Here is a 14,733-nt window from a genome sequence, read left to right on the forward strand (position 1 = left end):
ATTGTATTCATATATATATATAATATACTATATATATATATATTATTATTATATATATATATATGTATATATATATATATAAGTATATATATATATGTATATATAATATATATATATTTAAGTATATATATATATACTATATATATCTATATATACACATATTCTATTCTATATATACATATATATCTATTTGTGTATGTATTTATATTATATATATATATTATATAATATATATATATATATAGGTATGTATATAAATATATATATATATATATATGTACATTATAAACATATATTTATATTTATATTATTATATATTATATATCTTATATAGATATATATATATATATATATATGTAAGTGGCGGTATATGTTTAATATATATATATCTATTTATTTATATATAGTATATATATTATATATATATATTTATATATATTTATATATTATATATATATATATATATATATATATATATCTATACTATGTATGTAAGTATATATACATTTATCTATTTATCTAAAATATTATCTATATATATTTTTATATATATATATATATTATATTATATATATATATATATAAATAACATATTTATTCATATCTTTATGTATATATATACTATCTATTCATATATATATATAAATATATAATATTTATATATATATATATATATATATATATCTCTTCTATAATATATATATAAATATGAATATATATATTATATATATATAAATATTTATATATCCTATTATACACAACTATATATATGGTGAATATATATAGAAATAGGTACTTATATATATTTATATATATATATATAGATATATATTATTATATATATACACATATATATCTTCTTAGCATATATAGTTATGTTATATATATATTTATTTATCTATTTATATTTATATATATACATGTATATATGGTATAGAATATATATATATATATATATATATATTTTTTTATATATACATATATATACTTGTATAGCCATATATACCTATATATATATACATATATACATATATATATTATATAGATATATATATATATATTATTATATATATATATATATATGTATATATCTATATAGATTAATATTTATGTATATAATTATATATATATATATTATATATATATATATATATATATGGATTATATATATAGATATATATTCATTATATTATATATGTGTGTATGAGTGTGTATATTTATATATATATATATATAAGTATATATAAGATATATATAGTATATATAAGTATATGATATATATATATATATATATATATATTTTATGTATGTATAAATATATACATATTTATCTGTCTATACATATAATTTATATATTACATATATATTCATATATATATGTATATATATATAGAACATATATATGCAAGAAATATATGATACTATTATATATATAATTTATATTGTATATATATATATATATAAATATATAATATATATATATATATATATAAATATGGTTATATAACTATAATAGTATATATAATATATATATAGATATATATATTAACATATATATATATATATATTTTATATATGTATAGTTACAGAAATATATATATATTGTTTTAAATTGATATATAATATATATATATTATTGTATATATATATATATATATTTATACATATATCTTCTCTCAGCTTGGATTATATCATTATATATATATATATATATAGTATAGATATTATATATATATAATATATATAATATATATATACATTTATTTATAAATATACATATAATATATATAAAATAGACTATATATTGATATATATATCATATATATATATACAGAAAAACAATTTATAGATTTATATAAATATATATAGATTTTATACATTTATAAAATATATAATAAAATATATATCATAAATATCTATATATATATATCACAATGTGTGTGTGTGTGTGTGTGTGTGTGTGTGTGTTGTGTGGGGGTATATAATCAAAATATAATTATATATATATGGGATGTATTTATAAAATATATATAATTATATATAAACTAATATATCTATATATATATAATGTATGTATGTATATAAGTATATATGTTTTTAAGTAAAATATTTATATATATTTATATATATATATATATTAAATAGATATATATATAAATATGTAGTGTGTGTGGTGTGTGTTTATGTATGTCGAACAATATGCGTTGCATGTGTGTGTGTGGTGTTTATTATAAATATATAATAACGAATAACAATATATCTAAAACAAAATATATATAAATCAAAGAATATATATATTAAAAATTTAAATATTATGATTGTTTATATATAACAAAAAAACCCCTATATTTATTTTAACGTATATTTATATGGATATACATATGTATACTTGTGTTATATATATAGCAATCAAGTATATTTTTTATATATATATTATCGCTATATATATATATAATATAAGTGAGTGGAGAGAATGATCATGAGAGTAGAGATGAGTGTGAGATAGAGTTCGATTAATGAGAGGAGAGAGAGTAGAGGAGAGGAGCAGAGATAGAGAGAGAGAAGAGGGACGAGAGAGAGAGGAGAGCGAGAGAGAGAAAGAGAGAGAGAAAATTATATATATATATATATATATATATATATATATATAATTTATATTATATTATATGTATAATATAAAATATATACTCTCTTCTCTCTATATATGAATATATACGCACCAGATATAAGTATATATACATGTATATATATATATATATATATCAAATATATAGTATATATTATATATTATTATATTAAGTATGAATATATACACACAAATATATGTATATATACTCATACACACACACACACACATACACACACACACACACACACCACACACACACACACACTACACACACAATAAATATATATATATATATATATATATATATATATATATTATATATATATTATATTATATATATTATATATATATACATATATATATTAATATACACACACAAATATATGTATATATGCATATTATAATATATATAATATATATATATTATATATATATATAATATTCAATATATAAATATATATATATATATTTAATATATGTGTGTGTGAATTATCACACAAATCTAATGTGTATATATATATATAATATTAATATAATTATATATATATATATTATATATATATATTATATTATATTGTAATTTATAAACACGCAAAATATATGTATATATACAAAATATATATATATATATATATATATATATATTATATTATATATATATATATATAAACAGAGATAATATATAATAATATATATATATATATGCGTGTATGTGGCGCACACATACACACACACACACACACACACACACACACACACACACACACACACACACACACATATATATATATATATATATATATATATATATATATATATATATATATATATATATATATATAAATGGAAGCCATTGATTTTCGGTCTATTACTGTTATTTGATTGTAATACAGTCTTTGTAATAATACTTCATTAAGACACACTGTTCCCTAGCGACTAGCGGAAGTACTGACCGATACCTGCTTTCTGCCCCGACCTTCTCCTGGTCACAGCTGACACACCCACACATGTAACAAACAGGAAGCACCATCAAAACCTCTTCATTGACCCAAGTACATTTTATATGTTATAGCAGGAGGAATCTGTAGACATCTCCCTCCTTCTCATCTTCATTACCATTTGATAGTATGTGTATTTTCATTGCTGTGTTGCATGCAATAGTCTGCTTCCGGTGCCTTCAGCTGTTTCTGTTGGTCAAATGGCCCTTAGGCGCAGAAAGTGACAGACAGACAGACAAGAGCGAACAGCTCTGACCTTTGGCTTTCGGCGAGAGTCTGGTGTATTAACAGCCCACAATAAAGACCATGGCACGTGAACGTCGGTCTCTTATCCACCGGATCACAACCAGGGCATTGAGTACTTATAACAACTGCTCTCAGTGGTGGGTTACAACTAATGACACCGGTGGTTACAACTAGTGGCACCGGTTGTTACAACTAGTGCCAGCTGGTGGTGTACAATATATATATGTTTGTGTGTGTGTGTGTATATGTATACATATGTATATAATATATATATATATATATATATATATATATATATATATATATACATATATATATATTATATATATATATATATATTATATATATATCTTCTCAGCTTGTAAGGGTCCGTAGTTGGACATAAGCCTTTCCCAATTCTTTCCATCTTTGCCGATCCAGCGCTATTCTGTGCCAGTTCTTCTCGCTTTGTCTAAGTCATCTCTCCATCTTGTTTTTGCCTTCCTCTATATATATACATATATATATATATATATATATATATATATATATATATATAATATATATATATATGTGTGTGTGTGTGTGTGTGTGGTGTATAATGTATATAAATATATATATATATATATATATATATATATATATATATATATATATGTATATATATATATATATATATATATATATATATATTTATATGTGTGTGTGTGTATGTGTGTGAGCCTAGACCTCAGACTCTGAAGCAAGAATTTCACAATCAGTAGCTACTTTTCACAAATCACTAAGTCCACACCAACACATTGCCGATTGTGCTTTTTGTTGCACCAAGTCACTGCTGCACCCCACAAAGACTGCCTCAATTGCAGTACCTGGAGCAGCAAGGTATACCTGTTCTAAACCTTTCATCCGACTCACCGAACCTTGCTCCCAGTAAGGTTTCGTTGTTCCCTGAGGCAAAGGCTGCTGAAGCATTGTATAAAGGTAGAAGGTGAGTTTTTTATGGTCTTTTGATATCCCTAGTAGATCTTGTAAAAGGTGTAAAAGAAATTAATTTGGAAGCGCTGTTTGTCAAAATGCATACATGCCTATGTTTAAATACAAAGCAAACACTGATGTACCAATAAACGTCTATACTTTTTCATTTGCATTTTAGAGCAACTGACAATGCGCCTATAGCATTTACCTGAATATTTTTCTCTGACATCAGACTAATGGGAAGTCGGCCGGCGGCGTCCGGAAGAAAGAGGTTTCCACCCATGTGGAGGGCGAGGGCTCTGGCCGTGTCGAGGTGCCCGGCGTCCAGGGCAGCATGCAAGGGCGTGGCACCCTCACGGTGCCGGGACACCGCAGATCCGCCGCTGTTCCAAATCCACCAGGCTAACGTGGTGGCTCCGCCCTTGCAAGCGCGGAAGAGGAACGAGTCCAAAGAGTCCGAGGAGTTGGCGGGGCACTCGAACGTGGCTTCCCACGGCTTCTCTCCATCCAAGGCCCCCAGCAGCGTCCTTGCAGGTGCCTGAAGGTCGCCATCCAGGGACTGCATCTCCATTTGAATCTTGTCTCTAACGACCTATGTTTAAAAATAATTTATGATAGTTAATTGCCAGTCTAGCTGGTAATTAATAATCAGAGAGGACTTCCTTCCCGTCTGCCCTCGCGGGCCAGACCTACTCCCTGCATGCATTAACACTGTTCCATCAACACATCCCACTGAGCCACCTTCTATATAGCTGTATCATGCATCCTCCCTGAATAAAAGCTATACAGCTGATCGCTAGTTTCCCTGTTCCATCCAGTTATTTGTAAGGTGTTCTGAATGAGTAATTCATAATACTGCCACTGTCTAACCAGTATGGCTAAAAGTGCATTCAGATCTCTTTGAGAACAAGACTACTCGGCGTCTTTTTTATATGAGCCAACGCTGAATAGTTTTTACATTTGGTAGTAGACGGGGGGTTGAAAACCGGTGGTATGCAGCATTGTTGTAATGTGTAGAATTCTGTGGACTCTGTTACTTGTATTCCTATTGTAGAGTAACGTAATTTTTACGCGAACGCTATGGGTTCGCGCGTATGCGAACGGGTGACGGGTGCCTCGCGTCCCTGTTCTTTTCCTTTTTCATACTCCCCGTCACGCCCTTTGGCGACGCCCTTCGGGGCGCTTTGTCAAACGCCCCACTTCCAGGAGTATTTTAGGCTGTGGAGAAGGAGGAGAAGGAGCACCCAATCCAAGCACAAACAACCTGTAATAATTCCTAGTTGGCACCCCCCTGTCATGTCGGGGTCTCCAAGACCGCCATCTTTGAGTTGTGGAGGAGGTTTCAAGGCGGAAGGTTGTGTGCTTGGGTTGGGCAGGAGTGTGTTTTTCTCGAGTGTTCTTGTTTTAAAGTAAGTTTTTTATTCTACTACATGCCTGTTCTGTGATACCTTGTTTTATACATGTAGTAGCTTGTCATCGATGAATAAACGTAAAGTAAAGAATTAGTAGTCTGTCAGTTGCCCTTGTGCCGGCCCGGTTTTCCCTCTTGCCCTTCCACGCCTTCCTGCTGCAGAAGGCTCCTCTACAGCTCCTGTAGGAGGGTGAGTGCCCCACGAACCCACTACACTATCTTATTAGTATTGTTAATTTCTCAGAACGCTGCAAGTTATTGTGCCAAAGTATCAACAACATGAAATACATGGAGGGCCGTGGATGTCTTGTAAATCAGGTAATCCTTTTTTGGCTTTTTTGGTAAAGAAAATTGCCAACTACGTGTATTATCAACCCCCTTACGTGTAATGTTTGGCATGCGTGTCATGGATTGTCAACCCCTTGATCATTTTCCGTTGTATAATTGGTATGTACGTTTCATGAAATCTTAAATGTTTAGTTTGAATTACAATATAACACTTCTACATTTAGGATGGTTGGCAAGTAACATACTTGAAAGTCCCATCGTATAGATCTGAAGGGATTTTGCACCGTCTGATGTTACTTACCTTCGTGACCAACGTGCCGACCCAGGTGGTGATGTCGGGAGTGAGCCACGCGAGCTGCACCGGGCCAAGGCCTTCCCTGGTGGCCGTGAGCTGCCCCCCGGCGGCCAGAAGCAGAGGCAGGAGAGGAGTGCAGTTGGTGGTGATGGCGAGGTGCAGCGGGTAGCAGGTGTGGGAACCGGGAGGCTCGAGCGGGGCGCCAGAGCTCACTAGGAGCGATGCTTTCCTCACGGCTGACAGCAGGGGACTCTGTCCCATGATGTTGGGGTCCTTGGCCTCCAGATCATGGGGCATCATTCTCGCATGGGCATCATGGTATGCGGTCTTAGTTATTAATTCAAGCAGTTCCAAATACAGCTTCTCACGACTCTGAAATCAGTGGCGTGGCACGAAGAAAGAATACCAGTCATGATTTCCCTATGCGTGCGTGTGTCGTATGTAAACGAAAACAATATCCCTTGTGTCCTTAATGCTACACTTACTTCTTTGGTTTCACGTAAGTAATTCCTGCTGTTGATGATGTTAAAAGCCGTCAAGTGACCTTTCTCTTTGGCAAGGTCACCAGGAGTCTTGTTGAGGAAGGTGCGAGCTGTGGGCAGGGCGCCTCGCTCCAGAAGGAGCTTAATGTTTTCAATGTCGTTTCGTTCCGCCGCCAGGTGGAGCAGCGTCCGCCCTTGCGTGTCCTGGTAGTGGATCTCGAACAGACCGAAGTCAACACAACTTGCCAAGATGCTTGCATTTGCCGCCTGGCTGTTGCTGTTGATCCTCAAGCTTAATTCTCCACTGACCTTGATATTCTGTTTACAGGCTGCCTATAAATGCATTAATGGAAATGTAATTTTTATTGTATTCTTAAAACAGGAAACGCTTTGAAAGTTTAATATTCGTGTGTGAGTGTTTGTGAGTGCCTGTGTGCAAATGTACGAACATACATATACATATATATATATATATATATATATATATATATATATATATATATATATATATATATATATATATCTGGCAACGAGTAGGAGAGGTGTCTTGTGTTGGGCCTCAGCGGTATTAAGTGCAAAATTATGTATATCAGTGAACTGTGGCAGTACATCATAAGGCGAAAATATCTGTGAATGTTTAGAGTGCATATACGAGCGAAATAGAAACAAGAAATTACACGTGTTGTAGAAAATTCAAAAAGAAAGAATGCCACAAGAAAGCCAGAAGTAGAGTAAAGGCAGTGAGATGCCAAAAATGCCACAATATAAAGGAAGGAAAGCATTTAGTTATACCATCTATTATAGTGATTTGCAATTAAACTCAGACATCTGAGGACATCTGAATATATTTCTAATATAATATCATACCATCCAAGCAAACCAACAGAAAATGAGACAAATATCGCTTAATGCACCCATAGATGCCACGTTAACACCAGTGCCAAGGGTCAAAGGTGATCAGCTACCATCCAACATCTGGGTAAAATCCATTCCTAGTTCGTGAGTACATTATACTATAGAATTACATATGTTATGTTTCCAGTGTTCATAAATCTAATCATGCAACCACACTGAATATCAGTCTGTGAAATTATTCGTAATGAAAGCCCAACACAAGATATGGCATCACCAAAGATATGGCATCACCAACGGCAAGGTGACCATAGGACGCTCGAACGGTTTAGGTACCAACTAGTAATTACCTCTCCGAATTGTTGCCAGATATATGTATACCATTACCTACTATATATATTTAAACAAATTATAATGCATGGGCACGTTATAATTCACGTGCGTGCGCGTGGACACGTGGACGCTGTTATGTATGGGTGCTGTGTGCATACCTTCAGGCGTATACATACGCTTGGAGTAGATGCATAAATGCTTACTTGTACATATATATGCGCCTACACTGTACATTCATGGGCACAATTTATATATAGTAACGAATATAAGTGCGGGCACGGGAGCGCGCATAACCATGCAAACATGCATTTTTGCGTAGGCCCAGCACGTATATATAAACAAATGCCCATTCTCACATGAATAGACCGGAAGGTCGTGAGATAGATTGGGGGATACTAATATCTCCTAAGAACATGCGAGACTAACTCAAACGTGTTATTGGAGAATAATGGTAGCCTCCGGACTAAAATTACTCCCCTCACCGTGCACAAGGCCGACAGGTGGGGGTATCAGGCCACACACCTCTTAAATATGATTTCCCAGGCAAGACAGCGGCCCTCATTCCCCAGAAGCGAAGGAGCTCCTGGTCACGGCAGCGATCAGATTGGCTCCCTAGCAGAGGGTGCTAAGAATATCCGGTTAGACCCAGGCCGCCTAAAGATGATGAACTTATGCACATACAATGTAAGGACCCTGAGAACAGAATTTGATCTTTTGACACTACTTGAGGGACTTTCATTACTTAATTGAGATATTGTAGGGCTTTCTGAAGTTAGGAGACTAGATGAAGAGCAAAAATGACTAAATGATGGGCACTTATTATATTGGCGAGGTAAACACTTGGATAGCAAACAAGAATCAGGAGTAGGTTTTCTAGTGCACAAGCGACTCGAAAAGAATGTTAAGGAATTCTACAGTGTGAGCGAAAGAGTAGCTTCGGTAATACTGAAACTAAACAACAGATATAGCCTAAAAATTATCCAAGTGTACGCTCCTACCAGCAGTCATAGTGACAAGGAGATAGAGAGTTTCTATGAAGATGTGCAAGCAGCAAGCAGCTGATAGAATTCGCTGAAGCTCGATCCCTTAAAATTATGAATACATTCTTCGAAAAGAGACCCGGGAGGAAATGGACATGGAAATCACCATCCGGCATTAAAAACGAAATTGACTTCATAATTACCAATAGGCGCGACATTGTACAAGACGTAACCGTTATCAATAAAGTAAATGTTGGTAGCGACCAGAGACTGGTCAGAAGTAGAGTAAAGTTACAGCTAAGAAGGGAACGAAATAAGCTCATACAAAAGCCTCTCACTAATCTAATTAACATTAAGAGTAGGGCGACGGAATTCAGTATCAACATCCGAAACAAATTCTCAGCTCTCGAAGATCTTAACATAGACCAAATGAACGACCAATTCAGTGAGATATTAACGGAAGCTGCACTTGAAATAGGGGGTAAAGACGAAAAAGAAAAGTTCAGCAAGCTTTCGGTAGAGACAAAAGAGCTTATGACACAGCGTGGGGACATGAAAATAACATCAATCAGAGACAAGATAGAATCAGCAGAGCTGACTAAGACGATAAACAAGAAGAAAGAGAATGTACACAAATTTAACATACGAAAAATAAACGAAGCTCTGCTTGCCGGCACCAGCCTTAAGGCAACAAAGAGGAGGCTCGGAATAGGGAAAAGCCAAATGTATGCAGTAAAGAAACCCAATGGAGAGGTGACATACAATACAAATGAAATTATCAAATAGAGGACTTTTATCGCGACCTATACCACTCAAACGATCAACCACATACGGAGATTGGAGACGTTCCAAACATCACGGTAGAGGAAGTAAATAGAGCACTAAAAAGCATGAAAAGAGGAAAAGCACCAGGAGAAGACAGTATTAGAGTAGATCTTATCCAAGATGCAGGAGAGATTGCGGCAGTAAAACTGGCCAGTCTTTATACCAGATGCCTAAGCGTCGGTAAAATCCCGAAGGCCTGGAAAAACGCAATGATAATTTTGATACATAAAAAGGATGACACAAAAGTCTTAAAGAATTACCGACCTATAAGCCTCCTTTCAGTAATCTATAAACTGTTCACAAAAATCATCACAGCCCGTATCACCGAGACATTAGATTCAAAACAACCCAGGGAACAGGCAATTCGTAAACAAGGAGTAGAGGAAATATACTGCAGATTACTAAAGGATATATATAGAGATGGTACAGCGACCATCAAAATCCACGCAGAAACTAATAAAATACCAATAAAAAAGGATGTTAGGCAGGGAGACACCATCTCACTGAAGCTATTTACAGCTTGCTTGGAGGAAGTATTCAAGAAGTTAGATTGGAAGGAGAGAGGAATTAAAATAGGGAATGAACACATAAGCAATTTAAGATTTGCAGATGATATTGTTCTTTTCGGCAAGTCAGCAAATGAATTACAATAATTAATAAGCGATTTAAATAGGGAAAGTCTCAAGATTGGCCTTAAAATGAACATGAAAAAGACTAAAGTCATGTTCAATAGTCGAACCCCAGTTAAGCAAATACAAATACAGGTACTAGAAGTAGTGAACGAGTATGTATACCTAGGGCAACTCATCAACACGAGTGTGGGGACCGCGGAGGGGGCTTCCTAGCGATGCCGAGATAAAACGATATGAATCAGGAGCTAGGTTGGAGCTGTCCATCGTACACATAGTAATATATTACGAGGTCGTCGTGCCACTATGTCTAAAGAGAAAGATTTTTGGCCAATGTTCCTCCGGCGGGGGGGGGGGTCATGACATAAGGATCAGAGACATGGACTACGACCAAGGCACTCGAGAGGAAATTAGTAAGCGCCCAAAGAGGAATGGAAAGGCTTATGCTAGGAATTAGCTTAAGAGACAAGAAAAGAGCCACATGGATCAGGCAGCAAACAAAAGTAGAGGATATACTCAAGAGTATCAAGAAGAAGAAGTGGCAGTGGGCTGGACATATTTATCGGAGACAGGACAGCAGGTGGACAAAAAGAACAACAGAATGGGTAATACACGACACAAAGAGACCGAGGGCAAGACCAACGACCAGATGCCGGGATGAAATAGCGAACTTTGCAGGAGTAAATTGGAATCAGAGGACACAAGACCGGAATGACTGGAAAAGATTGAGAGAGAGGCCTACGTCCTGGATATATATATTGTTTGTGCGTGTGTTATATATTATAATATTTGCCACGTATATACTCTATTTATATTCACATCTATACATGCGGGGGTTTCTTTTTTATTATATTTTCCTTTTTGGTCTTTATACATATCTATTACTTAATAACAGTGGAATGAATACAGGCTGTTGATGATGATGATATTTATATGATATATATATTTGAGTGTGAGTGCATAATAGATAGTTATATAGATAGTGTAATATAAAAATAAACATATATATTATTAGTGTTATCTATTTATTCATTTATTTATATATGTATATATTACATATATATTTTAATCTAACATAGGGATACTATTTATATATGTATATATTCATAATAGGCATATGTATATTATATTGTTAGTATAGATATAAAAATATATATATACTATTATATATATATAGTTAGACAGATATATACATATAATAGATGCATATACATATGTCACAGACTACACACACACACACACACACGCACACATACAAATACATACATATATTTATATATATATATATATGATATGATATATTATAATATATATAGATATATATATATATACATATATGTTAATATATATACAGTATACATAAGTATATAATATAATTTATGTAAATATAATATACATATAGATAAAATAAAGATACATATATATATTTATTGTATATACATATACAGTATTTTTACATATATATATAATATATAGTATATATATAAATTATATTTATATATATATATATATATACATGTTGATACATAAATATGTATATATTATAATATATATACATATATATATATATATATTATTACATATTGAGTACATAGAAATATATATTATACTATATAGTATATATATTATATATATGTATATATATATATATATATATTTTATACAGATACAAGTTGTTATTATAATATATGTATATGCATATCTATATCTATATCTATTGTTTCATATATCATATATAACTTATATGTGAAATTTAATATATATATATATATATATTATATAATATATATATATAGTGATAGTGTTAGTGTGTGTGGTGTGTGTGGTGTGTGTGTTCTGTTATTATGTGAATAATACATATTAATATATATCATATATATATATATACTAACTAATATATATAACATATATACTATAATTAATATATATATATATGTGTAAAGTAACCGTGTATGTATGTATGTTATCCGGTAAATACGTATATATGTCTATGTAGTATAAATATGCATAGTACTATATATATCAATATACATATATATATATATAGTAATGTAGATGTATGTATGTGAATATACATTATGTAATGTATATATATCGCTATATATATACTATATATATATATATATATATATATATATATAGAATATATATATATATCTATATAGTAAATATGATAATCGGTATAAATCTATATTCATAATATTATATAAGAGATATATACTATTTATAATATATATATATATAATATATAGATAAAATATATTATATATATTATATATATATATATAGGTATATACTATAGTATGTATTTAATATGTATATGCATATTATTTATTTGTGTGGATATATGTATATATATATATATAATATATAATATATAGTTATATATATATATATAATAGATATATATATAAACGAGGTATAGAATGTATTATATATACTCATTCGAAATATGAATGATACAGTATATACAATCCGTTATATCCTTAACCGCCCTTTTGTTGAGACTTTCTTTATCATTTCCCTCGTGCTTGCTTCTGTGAAGCACCAGCTGGCTGACTTGCCGCGGTCGTGAGCCTGTCTTCAGATAGAAAGCTTTCAACTATTCCCGGAAGGCGATGATATCCAGAGCACATCTCAGTCAGGTTTCTGAACGGCCGTACTAATTCTCCCGTATAAGAGCGATCGTAGAAGCGGGCCCAGACGTCCGGCGTGCTGTGGACAGCCGCAGCTGCGCCCCGCTCTCCTGCAAGGGCCCTTCCACCACGGGAGGCAGAGGGGCTAGCCGAGGAGGCGTAGTGTAGTGGTGTACACTGACGTACGTCAAGCTGCATGACGTCTGCTCCTCCTCGATGAGGCTTCTTACATTTCTTTAAATCCCCGGAGAGGCGTAGTGTAAAAGAGTATGACCAGTGTCAGTTCTGAACACTTAGAGTGCAGCTTTCCTTGCCAGCTAAAAAGAGGAGACGCTTCAGTATGTCCCCCCAAACTCCGCAAAATGGAGTGGTGAGTGCCTCGGGAAATCTAAGAAGCATCCCGCAATTCGTGTGTCCAGGGTTTTACTCCCTCCATACCGAGGCATGAGTATAAGCTTGTCACTTGTGGCACTCGACCTCTGTATGTTTTTTGCAGTTAGCCAGTCAAGACATTACTTCAACCTTCCTGCTGCTTGCGCAAGTAAGCGAGCGTGGTGTCCGCCTGTCCTCGTTTCGGCGTTGGCGGCCGAGCCTTTGTCCAAGTGCAAACTGAACAATCTCAGCGTCCCTCGCAAGGACAGAAATGGAGAGGCGTAGACAGTCCTCGTGCTTGTCGCGATGACGTTTGCTTTACTTTTCCAAGCAATCTTCTCACCGCAATCCTTATCGTTCTTCGATATATTGCTTTGTGTAAAATCCGAGCATGCCTCGAGCGAGTCCCAACACAGTCCTTCTGCTCGTCGTCACGCTACGAAACCAATCAAACCATGTCCAGTTTGTGGAAAAGATCGCAGTCGATCTGACCAGGAAAAATACATGGAAGAAAGCTGCTTAGCAAGAGATGTAACAGTTTATGGCACACATTTATTAACCTTAATGTATATACACATCTCACTGTAAGGCACCTGGTTAGACAATTATTTTAGTGGGTCGTGTAGTGTAATGGTTAGGAGCTGGGATTCTCACCCTGAGGACCTGAGATCGAGTGACGGTCAGGAAGGTAAAATTTGTATTTCTATATTTTAAAATGCGTTACTTCATTCTACCATCTTATACACAGATATAATCTGGGTAACTTGATTTGTGACTTGAATTTCTAATTCATTGCCGCTGAG

General features: G+C 33.1%; 1 protein-coding gene across 1 annotated transcript in view; it reads right to left on the minus strand.

Moving 5' to 3' along the window:
• LOC122265847 (uncharacterized) overlaps window positions 1–14,733 on the minus strand; it is a 50,405-nt gene that overhangs the window by 11,933 nt on the left and 23,739 nt on the right. Inside the window, exons 4-7 of the mRNA XM_086538174.1 lie at window positions 13,487–13,792; window positions 7,307–7,636; window positions 6,828–7,193; window positions 5,036–5,419 (exon numbers count right to left, since the gene is read on the minus strand). Coding sequence (XP_086394300.1) covers window positions 5,036–5,419; window positions 6,828–7,193; window positions 7,307–7,636; window positions 13,487–13,792 — 1,386 coding nt within the window. The remainder of the gene's footprint in view (window positions 1–5,035; window positions 5,420–6,827; window positions 7,194–7,306; window positions 7,637–13,486; window positions 13,793–14,733) is intronic.

This window comes from Penaeus japonicus, unplaced genomic scaffold, assembly GCF_977035675.1.
Source record: "Penaeus japonicus unplaced genomic scaffold, GWHDUDI00000001_assembly GWHDUDI00000007, whole genome shotgun sequence".
Classification (NCBI taxonomy): domain Eukaryota; kingdom Metazoa; phylum Arthropoda; class Malacostraca; order Decapoda; family Penaeidae; genus Penaeus; species Penaeus japonicus.